Source organism: Manacus vitellinus, unplaced genomic scaffold, assembly GCF_001715985.3.
Source record: "Manacus vitellinus isolate BGI_N305 unplaced genomic scaffold, ASM171598v3 scaffold_18_pilon, whole genome shotgun sequence".
Classification (NCBI taxonomy): Eukaryota; Metazoa; Chordata; class Aves; order Passeriformes; family Pipridae; genus Manacus; species Manacus vitellinus.
Window position 1 is genome coordinate 811,886 of NW_021939324.1, and position 26,172 is coordinate 838,057.

Sequence of the window (26,172 nt, forward strand, 5' to 3'; positions counted from 1 at the left end):
CGATGTTAGGGCTTTTTATTGCCTTGATTCTATGCAGAACCACAAGATCTGTGTGGGCTCATTGACTTTGTGGACTTTAAGACACTGTGGAATTCAAATATACAAGGGATTCCCAAATTCAGTTTGGAATATTTTTTTGTTTTTATTTTTGTGTTCGCTGAATCTAAACACAGCAATGTGTGTCCATGTTGGAAACCTTTTTATGTTTGAGACTCGTTCAACTTGAGCTATCATTTCTCTTGAGAAATCATTTGTTTTCATCAAATTTTTGTTTAGGAGGGAGATTCAGTAAGCGATTACAAACCCCTGAGTTTTTAAGTCAAGATATCGTGACCTATGTCTTGAATGTATCCTCTTCCTTTCCCTGCTCCACCCCACCCCATCCCCCTGCCCTGCCCCCAGATTCTAGGCTTGTGCCTGTAAAGGAAGCATGCAGCAGTTTTTTTGTAAAGTTCATTATTTTGCCAAAAATTTTAAAGCTTTGTATGTAGTTCAGGTATTTAACTTAGAAACAAATTTTAGTATTCAGCGTATAGCAATCAAAAATGTGTATGTGTTACAGCTTTTTGTTGGGGGGCTTAATGTGAGCATTTTATTTTCAGATTTCTTAAGATACACTTCTGATTTTTAGCTTTTTGGAATAACTGTGATAACTTTCGCATATGTCTCCTCCACTACCTGATATGTTTCCTGGTTCTATATCTTGCAGGTGTTCACATCTGTATGCTTATGTACCAATTTAGTTCCCTGCACTATGAAAACATCAAAAGTTCTCTGAAGTGATCATGCTGGTTTAATATAGTGTTGAAAATACTGAAATATCAGCATCCTTATGTAATCAACTTATGTTTGAAAGCATGTACAAATGAACAACTGGCATTTTTGCTTTCTTGTAGTATTTTGTAGTGTGATCATTGCAGCAGCAATGGAAATTTAGTTTATGTGTAAAAGTATTTTCAGGTTAAATGTTTTATTTGCTGTTACCTTTTCAAATATTTCATATAGGTCTGAAAATGAAGAAAGTTGGCTAACTGTCCTCAGCAAACCATTAATTTTAATATTTTCTAAAAGACTTGATTATTTGCCTTTTCTGTGCTCTCTGTGTTCAGAGGCCCGTGAAAGAGAAAAGGAAGACCAGACTGAAAAGGAGTTTAGAATCCCATGCGCTGAGTCATCAGCTTCAGCATCCAGTGCAACAGGAGCTGGGTCCACATTAACTGAAAGGTACTTAGATATGGTGGGAGATTCCATTAGCAGATTTCTTTTCTGAAAAGGGTGTTTGTTTGTTCTGATAACATGAGTGACATTTAACTTTTGTGAACATATCTGTGTTATCTGAAGTATTTCAATGAAAACACAGATTTTGATTTTTTTTTTTTTAATCCTGAAGATGTGTCCATATTTGTATATATTGATATTAGGTATATTTGATACTCATTTTTGCAGTCTTCTCCTTGATCCTGTTGGGCATACTTTTTAAAAATAACCATAACGTCAATATCTGTGGATTTTTTTAAATATTAGGGCAGATATAATGACAACATGTCAATCTTATTAGCAGCTATTTTTCTCACTTGTAAATGGAATGTACTTGTTCATGTCTGATGACAAAGAAAGTGAGGTAGGTGGAGAGCCTCTGCATGCAGGTTTTCTAGAATAATGGTGGGGTAAAGAAAGTTTTTTGTTTTGTCTTCAGTATGAAATATACTCTTAAGACTTGCCAACATTTATTATTGATAAACAATGTATGCTATGGCTTTTACAGTTTGAATTCTGAATTGCTGGAAGATCAAAAGGAACTGAGGGCAATGGGGACCACAAACTCCATTGTATGGCAGGGCTTGCAGAGATGAGTGCACTGTAAATTTTTAGGTTTCTCTATCTAAGTCTAATAAGCCATAGAAGACTCTACCAGACCTATATATATGTATGTTATATGTATATGTATATATATATATGTATGTATATATACATACCTCTATATATGTATGTTACGGGCTGGTAGAGTCTATATGTGGTAGGTTGTTATAGAGAAACTTTTAGAATTTCTGACTGAGCAAATTTTTGTTAGAAAATTTTTTGCCTGCTGCTCTATGAAAAGCTCGAATGAGCCATGCACTCTCACTGAAATAACTGAAATACTGCCCTCTGGATCCTCTTGTGCTCGAGGGAAAAATATCCGTGCTCCCATTTTCTTTTGATGAACTTATATATCTATTTGGTGACATAATGAAGAACAACAAGAATTTTAAATGTAATATGATCGTGTATGGGTGACTCCAGTATACAGAAGCAATTTAAACAAGTGGTAAGGTGGAGAGTAGTCAGTTGATACAGAGGCTTTCCATAATCATTTCATTTTGCTAATGAAATGACAGGAGAGAACTCCAGGGACTTTGTATAAAGCAAGATAACAAATACCTTTCGGTATGCTGAGTTATTATGTAAGCTCTGGTAACTCATCTGAGTTCTGCTGATAGTAAATTTTCTTCTGTTTTTCCTTTTGTTTTTACTAAGCATTGAGAAGGAAGGGCTTGACATGAAAAGCTCTCCTGGAAGTTTTGTATTTCCTTGTAAAACAGGATATGTGGCTTAGTACTTAGTGGTTAGAAACAGGAAGCTAATGAAAGAGACATGCCATTGTGCCTCAGTCTTAATTCAGAGGAACAATTCTGCAACTAACAATTTAAGTCTGAAATACAGGATTTTCTATTTTTTTTTATAAAGTAGATTTTAGTTACTATAAACTGATTTAGTATGTGTAGCATCATCTGTTCCCTGAAAATGGCAGCAGTTTACTGAATTTTAATTTTTTTTTTAATTTCCAGGTACTTTCAGATATCTTAGAAGCCCTTATACTAATTTTCTAGTTGATAGTCTCTCCAAAACAACGTGAAGAATAGCTACTGATTATTTTGGCTCTTGAGGTGTTTTGCTGTAGAGGGATGTTTACAATAGTTATGGTATTTAATGTATTTATGCAGAAGTGTAGTAATTGTGCTTTGCAAAATGAAAAGAAAAAAAATGGAGAAAATTGAGTGAATGATGTAAGAAAAGTTAACACATGGGAAGGATATGCTTACATATTTGCACAACTCTCAGAATGTTTTTTATTATTTCTCCTCTTAGTGTACCATCCATGCTCTGTTACAGTTTCCTTTTCTTTACTCTTACAGCTTGTTTCACTCACTGAGGAGGTAATAAGGGGAAGCAAAAAAAATTCCTTACACTTCTCTGAATCCTGGGAAAGGGGCTGGCAAAATGGTTCTTCTTCCTTTACAGCCTCTGGTAGAGTTAGACTTGAAGGCTGAAAGTTGAAGGAGCACCACTTGTTTTATCCTTTCTGTCAGCACCACTCCCAGTTGCTGTCAGGAGGGCAGATGGGCTTTTGGTCTGGCTGCACTGGCGTGTTGGTATGTTTGACTTTATTCCAGTCAGGACAGAGGATACCGGTAGCTGTAGCTGGAGTACTTGGCTGTCCCTGCCAAGCTTGGAGTGGGGTTGAAAAATAGGACAGCAACTCTGGCCATTTCATGTGCAGAGTGGCTACACTGCCCCTTAAAATACTGAAATGTTTGATTTGATCAACTTCCTTCCTAGCAAATGAGAAAATGATAAGGACGGGTAGTTAGGAAGACAGGTAGATATTGCTTTTGGGTGTCTATAGAAAGATCTGAAAATCCGTGACGCCCGGATTGGAATGGCCTCCTTGTATGTTGTATACATCCTTCTCACTGTCACCGTGTATATTTTTGGTTACATTCCAAAGCTTATTAAATAGTTTAGCATTTGGGGAAAAGATTTTTAGTCTAGGAATGCATATCAGCTGTTAAAACACAAGTCTTTTGCCCATAGTATTGTGAACTTAGTTTTGAGGATAACTTACTGGAAGAACTTTGAAGATCCCAAGCTGTGCTTCACATGCTGTAAAATTTTCCTTTTGGTAAAAGGATATTGATTGCCCCATTTTTGTAGAGTAGGAGAAACTCTTTTTATTTGAGTTGTTTTTATTAGATAATCATATCCTGATGGAAGTCTTTAGATGTCTGTCATCACTATGCAAAAGCAAGTTCGTATGTAGAGGTACTTTACTTTATTATGCTAATAAATATAGTTGGAAAACTTAGAAAAACTTTCAGGCATCAAACTTGCCTCTTCTCTGTAATATCTGAGGACCTAAATTGTGTTGGGTTTAGGTTTTTTTGATTTATTCCTAAAATAGAGTTTCAGTTGCTTGTCCAACACAAAAATTTGTAGTTAGTACCTGTTTAGTGTACAGCTGGTGTTGGGGGCAGAACGAGGATGCCTTCTCTGTCACAATTACATAGGTTAGAACTGATTTTCTTAATCCTTTATTATGTTCTTAAACTTTCATGTTTTTATTACAGTTTTTAAGCGATAACCTAAACTTTTTTTAAAAAAACCCTAAAGTGATGCCTCTATAGTTTAACAAAGAGAAGAGAAAAATAAGACTGTTTTGCAGTCTGCTCACTTAAAAATTCTGAAAATATAAGATCAAATTGCAAGACTTGGCTTGGGAGTTTATCTCACTGAATATGAAAGGAACAAATGATTTGTGCTGCAAAGTATCACTGTAATGATACACTTTATGTAGTCGAAAGGCTGCTAATTCCTTTGAGATCTTCTGCTGATTCGAGTGGCGCTTCTTGGAGCTGCCAGCAGAGGGGGCGCGGCTATTTTGAATAAACTGCATGAGCGTGGACTAAATAACTCAACTTTTCAGAAATTTCCCAATGCCAAAAATAATGTGTTTACACAACCGATTTGGACAACATCAAAGTGGCAATTTGATGTAACTTTCAGAGTTTAGACTTTGTGCGAAAGTGCCTAGTACTCTATTATTCTTTACCGGCATTTCAAAGCAAGCGCCATGCTTTGTGTTCTCAGTCTGGGTGTGAGCCTGGGCAGTTACTGTTTTGTTTTCCACCCAGACAACAGAGGTGCAGAGCATCTGTACAAGCTGCAGCTTGAAACAGAATCTTGAAATTGCTGTGTAACAGTATATTCTGTTGGTTTCTAAGCAATGTTGAAATCTGTACTAATGACGTGGTACTGTTGCTTTTACAATCCATTTAACTTTTTTTATTTTCTTCAGTTTTTTGAACTGTCTGTCACTGTGATATTCCTTTCTCAAAGCTTTTTTTTTGTGCTTTCAAGATGATGGTTAATAAAAATGTACATTAACATACATTTTACTGCTATTTTTGGTGTCTATAGGTTGACAAGAGTGCCCAACATCTTTTATTGGAAAATTCCTATGGAAGTGGCCATGTTCTTGAAATAGTAATGTTTTAAATTTTTCTTGCAGAGAGATAGTCAGTAGTGAAAGTGAGGACAGCTCAAATGAAGAGTTAACTGGTCCTTCCAAGCAACCCCAGAGTTCTACTAAAGGTCCAGCTGAGGATACTGATGATGATGATGATGAATTCATTGGGCCACCACTTCCACCAGGGTTCAAGGATAGTGATGACGATAATGACAATGATGATACAGAGGAAGAAGATAATGTAAGTAATTTGTTCCTCTTTAATGTTTTAATGCTTTCAGTAGACTCTGATTTGTGTGTGTGCTCTTCCTTTGTGATGGAATTTCTAGGTGAAGCGTGACTTGTTTGAAATGCAGGTTATCTGTTTTTTTTAATGATACTTTATCAAATGCAAATGATTGTTTTGATTTCAAAATACTAGGATTTAAAACAAAATTACACATGTGAAATTCATTATCAATTATTATATATTGTTTACTTCTTTGTTTTCATGTTATGAAAGAATGAGGTAAACATTTCATATTAATATTTTAGATGGTTTATTTCCCAAATCATATGTAGAATTTTTTAGAAGAAAGAGTAGGCAGAGGTGGGCCTGAAACAGTTCTATACCAGGACTGTTTTGAGAAAATGAACTATGGTAACTGAGGGGTTTTTTTTCTTTTTTTTCCCCTTTCTTTCCCTTTTTGTTTCTTTGTTGTTTATTTTTGTGTATTTTGGTTTGTTTTTTTTTTTTCTAAAAAAGAGCCAGGCCTATTTGCTAGAGAGATATAGATTTTTCTGTCTATGTTGAAATCAAGAAAAACCCCTAACAGCCTAATTTTGGTTTCACAGATATTTAGTTAGCAAATCTTTCTCCATTTAGTTAAAAGGCATCTGTATCTGGTGCTGGGTGCTCTGGTTTAGAGGTTTAAGGATTACAGTGGTAGCACTGAGTTGATGGTTGGACTAGATGATTTTGAAGGTCTTTTCCAACCTTTACAATTCCGTGAAAAGATTAATGGTTTGATGTTTGTTCTTCAAAACTGCCTGGATCAAATATTTTGTGGCACTGAATTTTGTTTGATGGTTTCCATGTGTAGCAACAGTGATAGAAGTCCTGTAAAAACAGCCTTAGTTATGATGTTTTGAACCACAGGGTAGCAGAAAAAGACCTGTATGTCCTGTTACTCAAATACAAACCTAACTATAAAAAAGCCCCAAATTTTCGGGTGTCTCAAGGCTTTCCTTTCAACTTCTCTTTAGTTTTTACTGGGCACTCTGTTTTTGTGTGATATCTCTTAGTTTGCATTTTGTGAACTTCAACACTTAAGTTTATAGTGCTCAATTAAAATGAATGAGATGAACTTCTTAAGCAATGACATAACTGATTTTTAGAGTGAACCTAAACTTACATGATCACAAATTTTTTCTTTTTTTTCGTTTCCCTGCAGAGGAAATTCTGGTGCCATAGGGGTTTACATTATTATGTCCGGTCCACTTGATTCACTGTTGCCTATGGAGTTGTTTAATTATCAAACTGTACATTTTAGTCCTGTACCTTCTGTGATCTCCTCTGTACCCCACATATGACTTTTTTCCATCTCAGGGAACCAACTGGCGATAAATCCCAAACTTCCCTTGAGAACAACATAAACCCTAACTTGACTTATGGTTTACTATTATTGATCTATGTCAGTAATTGTCTTACATTTTAGCTGTTATGGCTCTGTGGAGTGAGTCTATATTCCTGAGGGTGTCATAGGCTCACTGAATTTCAGTTGTGTATCATGTCATACTGAAGTCCCTCTTTTTCTTCTACTATCTTCTCCAGAATGATGAAGGCAAAAACTATGTTCGCAAAAGCTTGTTTTACTTTAACTTATCTCGGTAGTTTTACTTTACTTTAACCTATCTCAGTAGTCACTTTGCTGATTGGCTGTTTTAATTTCTAACAAGACACTGGTGTTTATTTTTTATTTATATGTATTTGAATAATATTACAGCTGGCTTGACGAAGTGGTTATTGGAGACCAGAGTTAAAAGACCCTACTGAAAAGTTTCAGACAGAAAGGTAACTTGCGGTCTGGTGTGATTTAAGTTTGTCTGAACTTAAGACAATAGTTACAAAACAGTCTAGAATAGATTTGGTTGAGAGTAAGCAGAGCAGCAGAAATATGAGACTTGTGGTTTTTCAGTCTAAACAGTTAATTTATAACTGGGAAGATTTTGTGTCAGTGTGAATGCCAGAGGCCTTTGGGGTCTAGAGCCTTCCCTTACTGCTGCTCGTGAACTCAGTTTTTCTTTCCTGTGAAGGTAATCAGGAAGCAGCTGTGCTTTCCTGATTTCCTGTTGATCGATTGGTGATCACAGGATGATCTTGTGAGCCCCAGGGAAGGCAGGTGTTGCAGTTATGAGAACTCTGTGATTCCTTTTCCTTGCTTGTATGTCAGGCTGTGGTTGGTATACATGGGTGCAGAACTGAGACAGGAGAAACTGAAAGCTGAATTTTTTTTTTCCCTCAGATGTAGTATGAGACTGTCTCTCTTTTGTTAGCATATTTTGCTGCTGAAGTAATTTCTTGAAAACACAAGTATCGATGTTTTTGATCCTGAAGGAATAACATTTTTCTCCAATGCTTACAGTGTATTTGCGATTTGTAGTCAGAAGTCTTGTGAATTTTGTATAACTGATAAAATATATCAAAATACTGGCTTTACCTTGATAGCTTGCTGCTGTATCTCAAGCCTGACTTCAGCTGTGGTTTTTATTGTAGGAACATTTTGTTTTTCACTATTCCTTGTTCAGTTGTTTTTGCTTTTTTATTACAGACCGTCAATAGGCACATTTGTCAAGTTGGGTTGCTATGAGGCTGGCAACTTTTGAGTCCAGGGCTGGCCCAGGACTGCCCAGCTCACACTGGATATTTTATGGAATAAACATATGGTAGAAGGAGTTGCTGGTGGTTATTATCTTTGATGGGAATTTTTTGTATCGGTGTTTTTATGGGAAAACGATTAACAGCAGTTATTTGCTGAATTGTTTTGAATCAGCACTGATATTTTTTTGAGTATTATACATTTTTGTAATAGGTACACTTAATATTAATTCCCTCTGATATTTTTGTCTTGTTGTAGTATTCCTTTTTATATAGGAGGCTTATATTAATTTGAGGAGTGAGGAAAATAAGAAGATGGCTATTGTGATCCGTGCTTTTCTGTAGTACTTTTTCTTCTACTGGTGTAAAAACCTGTTTGGATCATCAGTGACAATTTTTCATGTGGTTGTAAGCTGAGAGGGGGAAGGAGGCAGCAGAGCATCTTCTGTAGTATGAAGCTTTACAGGTTTGGCTTCTATCCTGAGAAGTAAGCCTTTCTGGAATACTTGAAGAAAATCTTTAGAAGAGAAAACAGCTTATTTTACAGAGAGCAGATTCTTAATGAGGGCAATATTTCATTTGGTAAATTTTGAGGCTGGGAGATACAGTAGTCTTTTCCAAGTTTTTTGCCCTGCAAACATGCACTGGGAATCTGTCTGGTGTTTGTGCCATCAAAATCTGGCTGGAGGGGGACAAAGACTAGCAAAAAGCAGTCATGGCAGTGTTGACTGGTGGACAGCTTTAAATCTCGGACAAAAACATTTTTCAAGGGAATGGATGGCACTTATTAAAAGACTTTAGTAAGAGAGTGTGTATGTGTTCATGCTCTCTCCTACGTGTCATTAGAAAATGTGCTGAGATCTTTAACAAAACTTAACAGACTGTTAGCATGTTGTGACACTTTTCCTGACTTGAAGCAACAGGTACAAAGGTGATTGTTGAATGATTTGCCAGATGGATTGGTACGGATTTACCTTCTGTCTGGAGCTGAGTTATAGTTGAGTCTCCTTTGGAACAGAGAACTGTTTCTCCCTGCAGCACCAACATAATCATGTTGTAATTATGTCCCTGAAACAAGTACAGCCTTGGGCGTCCTCAAGGCCCAAGGCTGTACTCTGATTTGGCATGTTTCCAGAATGATAGCATAGCTGGATTCTAGGTTTTAGAATTGTTTTGAGATATTTTTAAATTTTTCGCAGAAGTTTAACAGGACATACCAGTAATATTCATTTGTTCGGAATGGGAGACAGCCATTTCCTGCTGATTTAGATGGAGAATTTAAGTAGGCTGTAATTGCTCCAATTAGAATTTGGCTAGGGAACCAGGCTAAAAATCATGGTGTTGTAAAAATAAATAAATGTTAGGGGAATTTTTAGTCATCTTAAGGATTTATAACATTTAGGCTGAGGATTGTCTGTCCTGGTAACTGCTGAATCTTATTTACCCAGTCATGTTTCATCTCGTCTAAAGAGGAAAAGTGTATTAAGCCAAATAAAGCAATTTTTGTGTGTGCAATAGACACAGAAAAGTGTGGGTTTGAGAATGAGAGGCATTATTTTTTAACCATTTCTAGGCATTGAGAAGTTGATGAAAAATAGGTAGCAATTACCATTGCTTTTAATTTGAGTGTTACCTTCCTACTTAATCAAAAAGAAAATGCTTTTGTCATATATGTGCATACTGTGTTCTTAGGTCTTGACAATAAAAATCAGATAAATGTATTTTCTTTATATTAAACTTGTAACAAGTTGTGGAATTTTTGTTAAGGATTATTGATGTCGTTACCGGTGTTGCAAAGAGTAAGAAAAAATATTTCCAAAGTGAGTTAGAATGAATTTGCATGCTTCACAAAAATTAAAAGAAAACAAAATCTGGCCCCTAAAATTTGTATAATGAAACTCAGTCTAAAAATGTGAGACAATCAAACAGAAGCTGTAATGGAAGGAATGCTTAACATAAGGAACTGAGAGTATCATATGAAGAGGAAGCTAACAGTGTAATTCCCTTAGGAAATGTTTGTCTTTGATAAAAAGGTGTGGGATGTTTGCTCATCTTCTCTTCAACACAGTGCCCCCGAGTTCGTGATTACCAGTTGTTCTGCAGAAAATGAATGTACTTTCAAAAATGTCTATTGATTCTGCACAACCTAGTAAGGCCAAGCCTTCTCTGCTGTGTATCATACCATGCCTTTTTGGTGGATGATACTGATTTTAATTAATTTGTAATATAACAGAATATGAGAAGTTTTAGAATGTTTCCTCCACAGATACATACTTAGTCCTATGAGGTTGTTTCTAGAAATATTTTGTGAGAATATTAGTAGGCATATATTTGTTAACCGGGAGGTACTTAAAAATTAGAGAGACGTGACTTTAGCAATGTTAAATAAAATGTGATATAGAACATAATTATTGTTACTAGTGCCCTTTTTAACAAACTTCAGTGGTCTTCTTATGTACTGTTTTTACTTTTTATCCTCTCCTTTAGAGACCCTTTATCAGGTCAGTCTGAAGCTGGTGGAACCAGCTTCTTTAGGAGCTGCTGGTACCACTTCTGTGTTTGAAGAGAGAACTGTTAAGAGTGTGTGCTGATTTAAAGGTAAACCAGCAGGGGAAAGGAACTCAACAGAGAGCTTATAAGTCAGAATAACAATTTAATAAAATAATACAATAAGTACGATTATACAGACAAACAATTGGTTTTAACCCACAAAACCCAAATATATAACCCAGCACCCTGGGGCATGAACAGAGTGGTGTTCTTTGGGCCCTCTGAGTCCAAAGGAAAAGGAGAGGGGAAAACCTGTTGGTGAGAGTGGTGATTGCAGTCTGGTCAAAAGAGCGGTGGTCTGCAGTCTTCCTCTGGACCGCACAAGTGGTTAAAAAGGTCCTAAGACTCCAAGGTTATATATCCTCCAGTTCAGGCAGGAATGCTCAGTACCTCCCTCAGGGTGGGGGGTTCCTTAATGGGCGTGAGGACAAGAGCAACTCCTATCTTGCAGGCCTCTTAACACCTAGTTTATAGCCTGAGGAGTCAGGCTCTATGTGCAGATAGTGTAAATGGTTCATTGATAGCAGTTTCTGGGAAATGGCATGGAAGGCTATAGAATACACAGTTTTGGGTTACACCCATCCAGTGATGAACTGGTCTCAGCTGTCCTAACTAGGACAGAGTGAAGGAAAGTGTTCTTCATCTCAGGACCGGATATACTTTGGCTGCAAACCTCCCACCCTTGGAACATGGGATTCTCATGCAACCCTTGATTTCTTTATAGTTAGAAGATTTTGTGGAAGCTAGTGTCCTCTACTGTCCTTAGAGAGGGTGTAGAATTAATTTTTTTTTTCCTGCCAAATATGTTTGAGGCATGGATAGCCTTGAGACTGTCCAATTCTGTGACCTACGCCTTAAGAAAAACAAAAAAATCTAAGTCTTTCTAAGGACATATTCTGCATGTGCATCTCAGTTACAAGACTGTACTTTTGGTATAGTATTATTTAACAAGAATGAGTAGTTGGAAATGTTGGGAAATTCTGTTCATCCAATGATATATGAAAATTCAATTCTAAATATTACTTTCTTTACTTCCAGTAGAAGTTGGGATATTTGGAGGTGAAGATACTGAAATTAGTTTATTCTTTGAGAACCTAAAAAGCTTACAGACAAGAGAAAGTAGTGACTACACGATGCTTCTTTTGGCAGTTACAGCAAATTTCAAATATGCTTTTAAAAAGAAGCACAAATAGCGCATTGTTTCCATCAGTGTTAGAATATATAAAAAATTTTAAAATTTGGCAAGGGAGCTAACAGCAATGCTCACACTGTATTTGACCTTGTTGGCATCGCTGTGGAAAACATAAATGGGAGATAGCAGGTTCTCTTTTTATCTGACATGTGAGGGGTATCTGTCTGAAAAGTTGTTTATGCTCTAAGGAGAATAATGAGTAATATAGGTATAGAAACTCTTGCTTGAATCAAGAGGAAAATGAAGTGGATGATAACAAGTATTTGAAATATTCATGGTGAGGATGAATAAATAATTTAAAAGGGTTGTATTTGAAGGAGGAGTGTAAGTGACATGCAGTTACACTTCCTCTCCAAAACAAGTCTTCACAGGATTTTTGATGAAGAACTGATTTATGTTAAACTGTTGGAACTGCAGACTGCTCCAATGGAATCCTTGGAGAGCCATTTTCTTGACTCTAGCAATGTCTGCTGTTTGTTTAAAAGATGGCTTTGGATTTTTATGAATGTGAAACTACCATATATATTGTTTTACAACTGCTGCAATGGCATTTCTTATTTGCAGGTGGGCACTTAGCAGTATACAGGGACTATACATACTTGATGCTAACAGTATCCAGATCACACAATAATCATACTGAACTTCTTTCCATTACTCCTGATTATCCTTTTTCTTTGTATTTTGAAACCTAGTAAAATTATTTTCAAATTATTAGGATCTTGAATAGTATTTTGCTGCATTACCTTGTGTACTATTTATAAATGTTTATTTGATGCATTATAACTAGAGATTGATGCATGTTCATTTGACCAGATATTGTGGGAATATGTTAAGAATTTTTTCTACTTTCCTTTCATAAACTAAAATAATTACTTTCTCCAGAGGAACTGAATAATCATAAAGAATCATTCATATGACTTTTTTATTAACCATAGCCTTTCATGCTCTAGTTCTCAGACTTTTGAAATGTGTTTAAAGCTCTTAGTTAGATTCTAGTGAGTGCATGTGTTGCTTTTGTAAACTATTAGTTCCTTTATGCTACTAGAAGTATTTTATTTTAATTTTGAACATTATCAGTTTTAAAAGTGTTGGTTTTGTAGAAAAACTTTTTGAAATGTCTCAAAGTGCCTACTTAATGACAGATAAGATAAAGATTTCTTTTTCAGTTTTCTTCTAGGATCTTACATCTATTTATATGAGAACCTTAAGGTAGTCTAAAAAGTCAGGTGACTTAGATGTAGCACTTTGTTTTCAAGTAAAACATTACTTTGTTTAACAAAAGTTACTTTCATATCTTAAGCATTATGTGCAAGAATAGCAAAAAGGTGATACATTATGTAACCTTTACTTCCCAATACAAAAGAAATAGTTCAGACAAGACCTTTTCTGTAGAGGTAGGGAGCTCTCTCTTCTGTTTTCTAAAACAGGGCTTAATGCAAATAGCTCATAAATAGTTATCTCATGAAGCTCAGATTCATTCTTTGCTGCTGTGTCTGCATTGCAGTTATTACACGAGTTACCTGGATGAATCACAAGTTAAGTTTGTCCGCATGACTTGCAGTCAATGTTTAAAACTTTCCTGTTTCTTTGATTCAGCTTAACCGTAGTACTACCAACTAACATCAATACACTTTTTTTTTTTCCTTTCCTTCCCCAAAATTGCACAAGAGGGCAGTGAAAACACCGTAGATCCCTAGCAGCATTCATGGAACTTCTGGATGTCTTGCATAGTTTCTGCAACCCCCTTTAGCACCTATCTTGGAACCAGTTTTAAGAGTAAACAGTACAATGTCAAGGTTTTGGTTTGGATTATTTGGATGTGTGGAATTCATTGCAGTGAGCATTCTCGAGTGATGAAACACAAGGTCTTAAATCAGAGTTGAACTCAGTCACAGTGGCTGTTTGCAGTACAGAGGCCCCAGAGGTTATTTTTCATGTAATAATGTGTGTGAATGCAGGAAATAAATTCTGGAGCAGCTATAGAAAGTAGGAACTTACTTTTCTACACATGATCAAAACTTCTGTCATGGAAAAAATGGTTTTGAAGAGTTACATTATTCAATTAATTAATTCAGATCATATCTGGAATGAAAGCAAAAGCCGGAGTTCTAATCAATATGAATTGTTGGCATAGAAATGTTGGAAATATTTTGTTTCTAGATTTCTGGAGTTTCAGAGCAAACAGTCTTGTGACAGGACAAATGCAATCACACTAAAAAGGGGTCTGTAAGTACGTTTCTGCTGCAGTGTTTAGTGACTTGGCCTTTTGTTGGGAATCAAATTAGAGGGATTTAAAGCCTCCTTGACTCATCAGTGTACAACTATTCTAGTTCTGCCTATTCTGAAATACCAGAAAGGAATTAAAGACTTCAGTTTTCTCAGAATGCATACAAATTGTGTCCTTATTTTGCTGTTAGTCATTGTGTCCAGAAGACAGCTACCAAGAACAGGTGATGTATTCTCTGCATGTTATTGAACCTACATCTCTGAGCCTATTTTGAAGCCTGCCTTTATATTTAATGCATGTTGAGTAAATGTTGTTTGCAAATGTTGTGGTTGTGCTACACATATTGCAGGCTCAAAGCAAATTTTGTAAAAATGCTGTGTTGATAGGATTGAACTGCTATTACTAGTTTTTTAGGAATTAGGAGTAGAAGATAAGATTTTATTCAAAAAATAAATTATGCAGAAATGTGGTGGCTGATGCAGATAGTTCAGTTGAAAAGGCATATCAGCATTGGTTTTAAAGAATAATTTGTGATTTCTTGGAAGAGGTAAACTCTCATTCTTCATATTGGGAATATTCTGAGCAGAAGGGGAAAACAGTGATTAATTCTTAAACTTTTGAACTGCATCTGAATGGCAACAATTATGGCACTTGAAAAAATTCTTCAACTGTTTTGAATGTTAGTGCACAACTTTCAAACTAGAATCTTTCAACATTTCGATTAAGAGGTAATGTAACATATATCTGTTAAGAGCTTGCTATGCTTTGCTTGAAATATGGATTGAGAAGAGTCATAGCTCATAGAATAATTACTGTTTCTCAGGTCAATAATCTTACAAGTTTCATGCATCATATGGATTTATAGGTGTTTATCTGCCTTTTTCTAACCAACCTGTTACTTAGGGTGGCTTGGAATGTGCTGTTCTCTGCAAAGAAAGCAAACTTACATATCAGGCTATAATCACATCTGGGGGCATCAGCTGGCTTTCAGTGCCATCAGATTTGTAACTTTTTTTCAGTACAAATAGTCAGTGTATGTGTCTTGCAAAGCTAATGTCATGAAGAAACTGCTCTTGTTGTCTTAAGTATAAGAATAAAGATATTTCTCAGTGACATTCCTTCTTAGGTACATTCATTACCTTTTCTACTGGGTACCAAAATGTCAGAAATAGAAATTCAGAAGAAAAAATAACTGGCTTAATCATCCTCAGTGTCTACAAACTGCACATACTTGTTTTATGAGATCACTGTGATACAGAGTGCTGAATCGTTCTGAAGACAACCCCTTCTTGGTTTTCAGTGTTAAGCCTTGGTCTTTATGAGCATTCTGTGCCATTTTAGGTGCTTCAAGACCATCTAAAAAGAAATTCTTTTATCTCTGTTAATTTTTCCTGTGGAAAATATTAAAATTCTCCCATGTGCTAGTTGCTCTTTTTATATCACTCATGTATTTTTTATACATTTACTTTTCCTCATGTTTAAAAATGCTGTCTTGTTTGGATGACATTCATGGATGTGCAGGCATACAAAGTAAAATGTTGAGTCACATATCAGACTGTGATAATTTTTGACTGATTAAAAGTGTATCATCCAAAACTAAATTCTAGAAATAACACAGCAAACCTCACAGTATATTTCAATAGAAAATAGTTTAAAAATTCTGTCATAGATTTCTTTTCTGTCAACGGAATTATGATAACTTCATTTATTTTAACTTGGCAGTTATTACATTTCATTTTGCAAAGTCCTTCAGAGTTGTTCCTCTGTTCTGTGATTAAATGCTGCCTTATCTAGCATTGGTGAGGACAGCCAGTTGTTTTGGGGCTTTTGTTTTGTTTTTTTAGTCCATGACAGACCTGTACTCTGTCATAATTGCTAGTTCTTCCTAAGGTGCCTTGTAGGGGTCAGGCATTCTGTTGATCCTTCTGTCCCCTTCCTGCTTGTATCCATATCTGTGGTGACTCTGTTATATTTTTCTCCTTTCTCTAAAGGAATCTTTCAAAAATAGATTTTTAAAATAACAGATGTTTATATTTGCACTGTGACTATGCAAGCCTGTAAATAATAAGAGTAATAAAGGAAGTTTCTGCATTTGACAACTGCATTTGACAAGGCAGTTCCCTTCAATAATTTCTAAATTAATGGTGTAAATAGTGCTAGGCTTAGTCCAGTTGCTGTCCATAAAATATTTTTCTTATGGAAGGCAATTATGAGATATTGAATAGACAGTGAATTTATGAGAAGGCCTGATGGTAGTTTTCTGTGATTTCTCAAAGTGGTGTAGTCCAAATGAGAAACTGCAATCAGCGTTTCAATGCAGAATGACCAGTAGTAAAATAATTCAATGCATTTTCAGCAAAAATATTAACTCCCCTGAGTAAAATGAATGTCACTAAATCTAAATTAGTTATAACTATGCTATTTTAAATGCTGTTTTAAATGAGCATCTGCTCAAATCACATGATAGTTATGAAAACTAGTCCTATCCTGTAAAAAATTTAATAGTTGTCAGCTGTAGTTTAACTCTGTAATTTAGTACAATTTACATTAGTTTACCTCTTGAGAATTGTCTCGTAGTGTAGGACCTAATGGAAGCTGCAACTCTGTCTGATACTTTTAGGGAGTAGCCTCATGATGGACTCTGCAACCAAGTTTGAGTGGGTGGGAGAATGTCATAGAAATTACCCAACTTCTCCGGCGAAATTTTGCATCTGGCTGCATCTTGTGTGGGACGAGTGTCTGAAGAAGAGTTAATATCACTCTAAGTAATACTCTTAATGATAGAAAATTTCCCTACTGAGAAGTATGGAGAGAAAAAGATACTGAAAATGTGGGATGGCAGAGATTCAGGTTTCCTTCAGATGGTTATGGATTTATCAAACCTCCTTGCTTTCCAATATAGTAAGAAGATTTTTTTTTCTGGGGTCAGCCTTGGCACTTCCTTTTTGTTCACCTTTTTGGAATATTAGCTAGTGATGTAATATTTTTTGGAGCATTTTAAACCTAAGTTATGTATAGGTGAGAAAATATCTCCATGCTATGTTTTTTCTTACTGTTACATAACCACTAATGTAATTGGCTTGTTTTCAGAATTAAATTGAGCAGGAGAAACTGGGTTTGGTTCAAAGCTGTTTGTAGATGTTGAAGTTTTTGTAGATAAAGAAAGGGAAATTAGGAGTGATTGAGACACAGATCATCTTAAAGAGAGATTGTTGGTGGGTTTAGGCTTTCTGTATTAGGAGATATGTCTTGCAGATCAGGAATTGATACGAGACTCCGAACACATGTGCAAAATATTTGTATTTGGAATAAGTAATGTTTAATATCTTTAGTCTGTAATGACTAATCTTTCGTCAAAGACAACAACACAGCTTTAGATTTTGTAGGGTTTTTGAAAACACAGCATGGCAGTCCCTGGCAATACAGTTCCTGACTTCACTCAGTGCCATTATTCTTGCTGAAAAGGCATGCAGGAGAAGCTCTGAGGCACACTGACAATAATCTCTCAGCCTGGCACTTTTACCTTGAGGACTTACTGTGTAAACGTTAGGCTTAACATACCATACCCTGTTGTAGTTACAAGTTCTGAGAAGGTCATCTCAGGTCTTTCATCCTTTGGGGTGGATAGGTTAAATTGCATGCAGTTCACATTATAGCTTATGGGTTATTTGAGTTCTTTAAGTGCAAGTTTGTAAACACTTGAACAGTAATTATCATCTTGGAGCAAATACGTAACCTTATGAAAAATTCCAGTGTTCTAGCCAGTACTCTCCCACTCCCTTTATTGTACAAAATTTTGATATGTAATTTGTATTTGCCCTGTCCCTGTCAGTATTAATAGATACGTCTAAGCCCTTAATACCCGCAACCAGCTGCAAAAATCTATTTATATGCATTTGCTCACTCTTTCTAGCTTGTTCCCTTACCGATGGTCTATGCTACTGGAATTGTTCAGTATCATAGTGACTGTGAGGATTTCAGAATGCATGAATAACTTGTAATGGGTTTTAGTAATTTTTGTACACATCTGCGTCAAACTGATGATTGTGTTTCAAAAGCAGGATTCTTTTGCTTTCTCTTAATTCTGTATTACACTGAAATTCCAAGGGTAAGTGGTTCACAGGTAGGAACAACAACTTACCAAGTGTCAGAGTTTTCCCATTTTAAAGGTTTTCCCATTTTAATAGATTGCCCTACACAGTCATTTCTGAACTAATTGATTTAGGAAGGGAGTTTCTTCCTGTCTATAGTGGTTTATCAGGATCTCATGAGAGGAACCTGAAGACAAGGGGTTACCATCGTTCTCTACCCAGAGGTCCATTTTTGCTCTCTCAGACTGGATATTACTTGGGATAACCATATGAAATGAGGATTCAGAAATGAAGGCCAGGTAAACCTTAAAAACGTGTAAAGAAAAGTGCTTTCAAGTGATCTGTATTTTACACTTTGCATTTTTTTCTGTAAACAGAATAATGGCATTGAAAAACTCTAGGCAAAACAATCTGTTTTGTAAGCCTATCTACTGTCCATTTTGTGTGGCTTCCAAGAGGTGAAATGTAAATTCTTAAGAGGCCTGGGAAACAGTCAAGTGTAGGACAGCAGTAGGTGTTATGTGAGATAGCATTAGTTTCAGAAATAAACCATGTCATTTCATGGATCACACGTTCAAGGGGCATGTCAAACATGAGGTTAATGTGAAGAATTCAGGCTTACAGAATGAATTCCAGAAACAGGAGTTAAATTCTGCCCAAGCGCAGCAAACTATACAAAATTGGGAATCCTTGTTTTGGCTTCCATATTAGTTGTCTGGAAAATGTCCATAGCAAGGAATTTGAACAAATCTGAGCAAAAAATCTTGGACTGCATTTAATTCCAATTATTTTATGGGTCATATGTTCCTTCCCACCACTTCATCCTTTCCTGTGGAAAGCCAGTAAGTGTTTATAAGCTCTCTGCTTCTCTCATGCACATTTTTGGCTTATTTTGTACTTTTGTGTCTCTTTCGATAGAACAGTACTTGGACTTGCTTATTACAGGGGAAGAACTCCTGGAGGATTTTTTTTAGCTTGCTTTTTTAATGGAAACAGTAGTTATGGAATCATGCATTCCCTAGGAACTCTACCAATCAGTCAGCCAGGAGGTATGGAATACCACGGGTCTGTTTTCTCAACAATAGCAAGATTGCGCTTGTAACATGAGCCTTATACGCAAAGCTGATTTTTTTTTTCCTATTCTGGTTTTTTTGTTTGGTTTTACATCCCTAGGGGATGAAGAAATGGAGAAGTGAAGAGCCCTCCCCTCTGCTAAGAAGGGTTTTGGGGGTTTTTGTGAATGAAAAGCTGGACACAACCCAGCAATAAATGCTTGCAGCCGAGAAAACCAACTGGGTCCTGGGCTGAATCCAAAGCAGTATGAGCAGCAGGTCAAGAAAGGGGATTCTACCCCTCTGCTCCACTCTAGTGAGACCCCACATGGAGCACTGCATCTGGGGTCCCAAGCACAGCAAAGGCTGAGAGCGTTGGGGTCTGGATAAGAGAAGGCTCAGGGGAGACCTTATTGCAGCCTTCCAGTATGTAAGAAACCCCATAAGAAAGATGGAGGCTAACCTTTTAGCAGGGTCTGTACTTATAGAACAAGGGGTAATGGCTTTGAACTGGATTAGGGCTGATTTGGAGTAGCTATAAGGAGTTTTTTTACATGGAGGGCGGTAAAACACTGGAACAGGTTAGCCAGAGAGATGGTAGATGCCCCATCCCTGGAAATGAAATTCAAGGGCAGGTTGGATGGGGCTCTGAGCAACCTGATCTAGTTGAAGATATTCCTGCTCATTGAAGGGGGATTGGACTGGTTGACATTTACAGATTCCTTCCAACTCAAATTATTGGATGATTCTGTGTAACTAATAGGCATTAATAATGGTTTCTATCTTGGTGAAATATGAGTGGCTCAAATGAATGCACGAATCTACCATACTTATTATTGTGTTGTTGTAGCACATGTGCAAGATGGGACATTTTATCCCATTTAAGACATACAAGCACACAAGCAATTGTCATGTTGAAAATTTCATAGCAGATATGTAGTCTGAAATCTGTAGTTCTTTATATCTATGGGCTGTGCTTTTCTTTCCTGACTCCTGCAAAGAAAGTAGAGTTTCATCTGAATATCTGAAATTTTCATCCTTGTACTAGATTGGTATGAGCTAAAGTTATATTGTTAACTGTCTACCATGACCAAGTTGAAGATCCATGTTGTTATTAACTTAGTTGAGATGGATTAATAAGTTTAGTAAATACATGATTAATAGTGACTTCATTTGAATCATATAATCCAAACTTAGATTGTAAAAGGAAGATTATTCTTGCAACTGAAATAATCTTTGTATAGTATAGAGTATCTGCAGCAGCTCCTTGTGAAGATCAAGAAGCTTATTGAATAAGAAAAGATGTCATAGGTTGTATCTAATCTATATTTTCCAAATGTTATGCAGGAATTAAAATTGGTGAGGTCTTAGCATAATGTCAGTAAAAGTCTGTGAAATGAGGCATTTCAGTAAGGTGTGATGTTCTTGAATTTTTGCATTCTTTTTCCAACAGAATAGTGTCTGTTGTCAAGACAATGGATCTTTATCTTAGTCTGGGTTAAAAAGTGAAAGCATTGCTTCTGTATGCTCTTATTCTCAGGCTCCTTGAGGAATGACTATAATAAGTGTTGGATTTGGCTTGGGCATCATCCCACTGGAAGATGTGTTGTGGTCTTTGTTCTTTTCCTGTGTAACCCAGAACTGAGCAATACTGAATAATTACAGTTTGATTGCTTTGTAGAAATCAATGGCTCTCTGTCTAGTTGTATGTCCTGTCAGGTTTAATTGTAATCATTTGGAATTTTCAGACTACATTACATGTATGGAAATCGGTATTTTTGACACAGTATACTGGAGGGGTCTTGACATATCTAGGTACTGTAGTAAGGCATACCATTTAAATACATAGAAGACAAGCATGTTTCATAATTTTTATGACCATTTAAATTGATTTGATTTATGATTACAAATAAACCCAGGATATTTACACTGGTTACAGTTTTTAACCTAGTGCTTAGTATTTGCCTTGAACATTTTGAAAATTATTTGCAGTGTTATTAGGCATCACAACAATTTTAGCAATCTGAGATACATCATCTGGCCATAATGTACCTTTACCTAAGCTTTAGGTAAAGGAATATACCTGAGTGAAGCATGGAGAAAGGTGTGTTTCTTCCAAGCATGGACCTTAAGTGCATACAATGTAAATGTATCTTTTCGTCTTTCCAGACGCATAGTTAAAGTCACTTAGCAATTTAGTCTCATGTCACATTACATAAAATTGTGCTGTATAAGAGAGATTAAATGTTAATGTTTTGAAGGTAATTTATGGGTGGCATGGGAGAATTAGTAATCGAAACAGTAATAGAATTGGAACCAGCTGTGGAAGCTACATAGGAAATTGTTCTTCCTTCCTGCAGTAACTTAGACATGCTGTAATTTTTAACCCTCACCCCCCTACCTTCACCCTGCAGTTGCAGATCTTCTTTGCATGAGTAGCTCGATCTTACACACTTACTTTTAATTCCTTATCCTAATTATTCAGTAAGTTTGTAAACAGCTGCAGTCACTGTCACTGAGTGGGATGGTATGCATACGTAAATTTGTGCCTCTCAAGATCCTGCAGTAAACAGTTGAGTGAACACTTTTTACAATACTGGTTGAAGAACTGTTGAAAAGTACAGTTTTTGGACATCTCTTTTCCTAGAGCTGTGATTATTTAGATTTGCTGACTGTAGTGTGTTTGTTAAGAACAGGATCCCTGAGGAATTTGAAGAATTTCACCAACATTGCTGAATAAAGCGTTATAGCAGATTCCTTAAGATATTATTTACTCACATTTTTTCAGATGAAGAAACTGAGGTATGAAATAAATTGTCAAAGGTCAAGGATTGGTCAACACCGATGGTGTATTGTTTTAATTTTGGTCACTAAAGCATGTATAATTTAAAAGAGATGGCTCACTAATGAGGTTGCTATTACACTGCTATGGAGGTTCTTCTTTTTATCATGTTCATGCTTATGAAATTCTATGCTAACATGTTCATCAGAAGTCTTATAATGAGCATCAGGCTCTTTTATGACAAGAGAAAAAGTGCATTTTATTTCAGTTGTAGTAATCTCCATGTCTGTTTTAGACGGCAGTGCCAAATATCGAACATCTGTTGATTACATTGGCTTTTTAAGTTTTGATTAGTCCAGAATTAAAATCTTGAGTGTACTGCTGATGGACTTAATTCCATTGCTTATGAAGCTTGCAAAAGAAACTTTAATACTTATTCTACTGCATATATAATTTAAATATACTTCCATAGAAGTGTGTGTTACTAAAATTGTTTTTTGCTACATGAATTAGAAAGGCTTAATAGTATCACTGACTTTTTAAATATATAGAGGGGAGGAATATTTTTTTGAAGAAAAAGTTTAAGTTTGTGCATATGTAGTTTCTAAATTGTAAGATACTTCATAAATACTTTTATTTTAAGACAGAAGTTAAATCTAGTGAACAGTAAAGCCATTTCAAGCAGTGAAGAACATCTAAGTGTTCATGGTTCCTCTTGGTGAGTCAGGTGAAAGAACTTCATGCTTTTTTTTCTCCAAAGTTTGCCAAATGGTGATAATGATAAAGCATCTGTGTAGTTTAGATAAAACATGTTCTAGAGTAAGTTTAATGTAAATACTTAAGTGAACTGGCTAGCAGGCTGAAAAGTATTATGCGTTAATGAATGTGAAGTTCAGTCTGGTTGTTTTAGTTTTGAATTCTTTCATGGGTGTCTTTTAGGGCATATTCCCTGTGGTAGAAATCCCATGTGGAATCTGTGGTACAAAATTCTTAGCAAGCTGAATGTAAAATATGTGAATGCATAAGTGAGGCCCTGTTGGCATCTGAACCAAACATTTGGCACTTCAGCTCCAGAGAGTTGAAAGTTCACAATTATTTGTCCTTTCTGTTTTCATAATTAAGCTATTGTTTGGATACCTACCAGCCAGAGTAGAGCTTTCAGAGTTTGTTTTATTTCTCCTCATTGTCAGCTGATCTGTGGTTGTGCGAGCTGTTTAACTGTTTCATAGTGAATGGACGTATTCCATTATATTAAAACAAAATACTCTATTCAACTCTGAAGAATAACCTTGAATAAGTATATGTCTGACTGGAAATGCTGAAGATTTTTTTCATTCTTAACACAAGAGGTAGTAGTAATTTTTTGTATTTTTTTTACTGTAGTAAAACTGCGCCTTGACTGAACATGGGTGCATTTTGGTGGTATATATAGTTGCGCATACCATTTCAGTAAATACGAAGTGTTTATATTTATACACATTTGAAACTGAGAAGTTAAAGGTGAAATAGGTAGGTGGTTATGTGAGCAGAATGTAGCATATCTGAAGTATCACCAGAGTGCTCAACTTAAGTAAATCAGTCTCCCAGAAACTGCAAAGGAAACTTGAAGGACTCCAGGCAATTTTAGATTTAAATCAGTTTTATCAATGACTATAACTTGCTTTAGAAGAGGCTCAAGAGAATTTCTCTGGTGTATATCCTGAGAACAATTCCCAGATCATAAATATTAATATAAACTATGACTTCATAAATCAAGAACTTGTTAGAAATTTAGAAACCATCTGAATGAGATTTTAGAATCTAGATGAAAAACAGTAGCCTCCTGAAATCTATCTAAAACTGTCTCCCAGGAGACAGATCAGGCAGGCTTTTTGCTGTACTTTAGAAGTATGATGTTTATATCTAAAAAAGATATTTGCAAACATGCTGAGACTCTACTTGTAATACCTTTTCTAAACTGGTAAGCCATTGGCGTCTTTTCAGAAAGGGATGTGCCAGCAAGTGGCATGAAGGGGAAGAGGAGAATTAATTGCCTTTACCTGTTGTGTCAGGGCACAGTCTCTGAATTACTATTTGACCCATCATCATTTGACCCATCATCTAATAAAATATGTCGTATCTGACTTAAAATAACATTAGAAATTTATTATTTTTAGGCAGTCATGTGCAGGAATAAAGATTTAATCTAAGGTCTTTTCCCTTGCTGGTTGAACCTGACAAAACACTCTGTTTCAGATCATAAGAAAAAATTTCACGAGTCTGTTAATTAGATGATGTTGGGAGAAGCTAGCCACAGTGACATTTCCATATTGAATAATCAAATTTACTTTCTGTAGACATTCAAAAGGAAGCTCATCTACTAGCAACACTTCCTTAGTTCTTGAATGCACACTGGAGCAATACCTTTTAGTTGAGTAAAGGAAAGAATAACATCTCCTTAATCTTACCGTACCTAAAACCAGAGACATAAGTTCTGTGCTGGTTTAACTGTTACCCAAATTAGAGTATAACTGGAAGCAATAGCATTTTGTAGGGCCCTTCCAGAATTTCTATTAATTTTGAAGGTTTTTGCCTTTGTCATGTAGTTATGATTTATCTATGTTTTTCCATGAGCAACTGATATTGTGGGTGTTTCATGGAAATATCAGCCAAGATAATTCATACCAGTGTTTGCATGTTTTCCAGAATATTTTCCTTTATCTTTTTCAGACCAGAAATTTAGATAATACAGATGCGTAGGCCCTGATTCATTCAAGATAATCAAGACACTAATGTTAGGAATTTAGTTGCCTTGCACTTCCTGAATAATTCATGAAGAGGAGACATCTCCAAATGATTCCTTTTTTTGGTACTCTGATCCTTCTTGAGTTATCTGCTTGTTTTTGAAGGCTGTATTGGAAGTCTGAAGTAAGTGTTTTCCATATTTAGATATGTCACATTCAGAAACTCAGATTATATGAATCTGGGCCAAGCTGAGTTTAATAGCATGCAAGTTTGAATGAGAATACATCTGTCTAATCTAACACCTAAAAGAGAGGAAATTAAAAGTTGTTGAAATGTCCTTTCAAATCTGTACACTTCCTTCTGCATGGAAGTTTGTGGATAATGCACTCCTGTAAACTCAAAAATGTTTATGTTTTTTTACTTCTGTAGAACAGCATCTTACACATTTGTCGCATCATGTTTTTTCATACTCCATCTTTTGAGTGTACACTTGTGCAATCTTAGTGTATATCTTACACATTTATTTTCAGTTTAATTTGCGGAGGAAAATAATGAAATATTTTGACTTGGAAAACCTGCCTGTTTTACAGGTAATATGTTTTTAATCAGTGCATGATTGTGGAACCAAACATGCCATCAGTGTGTATTTGTTTGAAAAACAAGTTTAAAAAAGAACAGAAAAAATAAATTAGAACTCTTATTGCTGCCTTCATCTTTCTCTGCTGTCATGGAAAATTCAGCTGGGTGCCTAACAGCTTAAAACATTTATCTAGTTTGAAAAGAGGAATGAGGCATGTTTTCTTCCAGATCTGTGAAATACTCCCCTCAACACCCTTTTATCTTTCTTCAAATAGTGTTTCAGACTCAATGTTGAAGAATGGAACGGGATTCTGTTCTCTCTGTTCATCATCACTAAAATACTCTCTTAATTTTCTTCACTTTTACATCAGAATTGGACATTGGGTAGAAAGGAAAAAACTGCATGTTTGCGGGTCTGAGCTTAGTTCCAATACAAGGAGGTTGTGCAAATGTTCCACTGTGAAATTTTGTAGACTATATAGATTTGTAAAACTTCTTTCCACTGAAGTGTTTTAGGTGATGTTTGAGAGAGAGTACTTGGACCCATAAACCAAATACATTTTGATATAGGTATTAGCAAGCAACTACAAGCATGAGTTTGAAACCTTCTGGTATTTTTATTAATATATTGTTATAACTAGATAGTGCAGTAGTTGGACTGGATTTATGTGGTGGTCAAAATAAATAGTGGTTTACCTCCAGAATTCAGGGGTTTTCTGTGGTATTTTATCTGTCTAAACTTTACGGGCTGCCCAGGAAGGTCCTGGAGTCTCCCTCTCTGGAGACATTCCACACTCACCTGGATGCATTCCTGTGTCACCTGCTCTAGGT

The 26,172-nt window shown here is 35.9% G+C and overlaps 1 protein-coding gene across 1 annotated transcript in view; it reads left to right on the forward strand.

Moving 5' to 3' along the window:
* The window catches only part of WDR70 (WD repeat domain 70), a 130,266-nt gene that overhangs the window by 995 nt on the left and 103,099 nt on the right, over positions 1–26,172 (forward strand). Inside the window, exons 3-4 of the mRNA XM_018070513.1 lie at positions 1,110–1,224; positions 5,330–5,528. Coding sequence (XP_017926002.1) covers positions 1,110–1,224; positions 5,330–5,528 — 314 coding nt within the window. The remainder of the gene's footprint in view (positions 1–1,109; positions 1,225–5,329; positions 5,529–26,172) is intronic.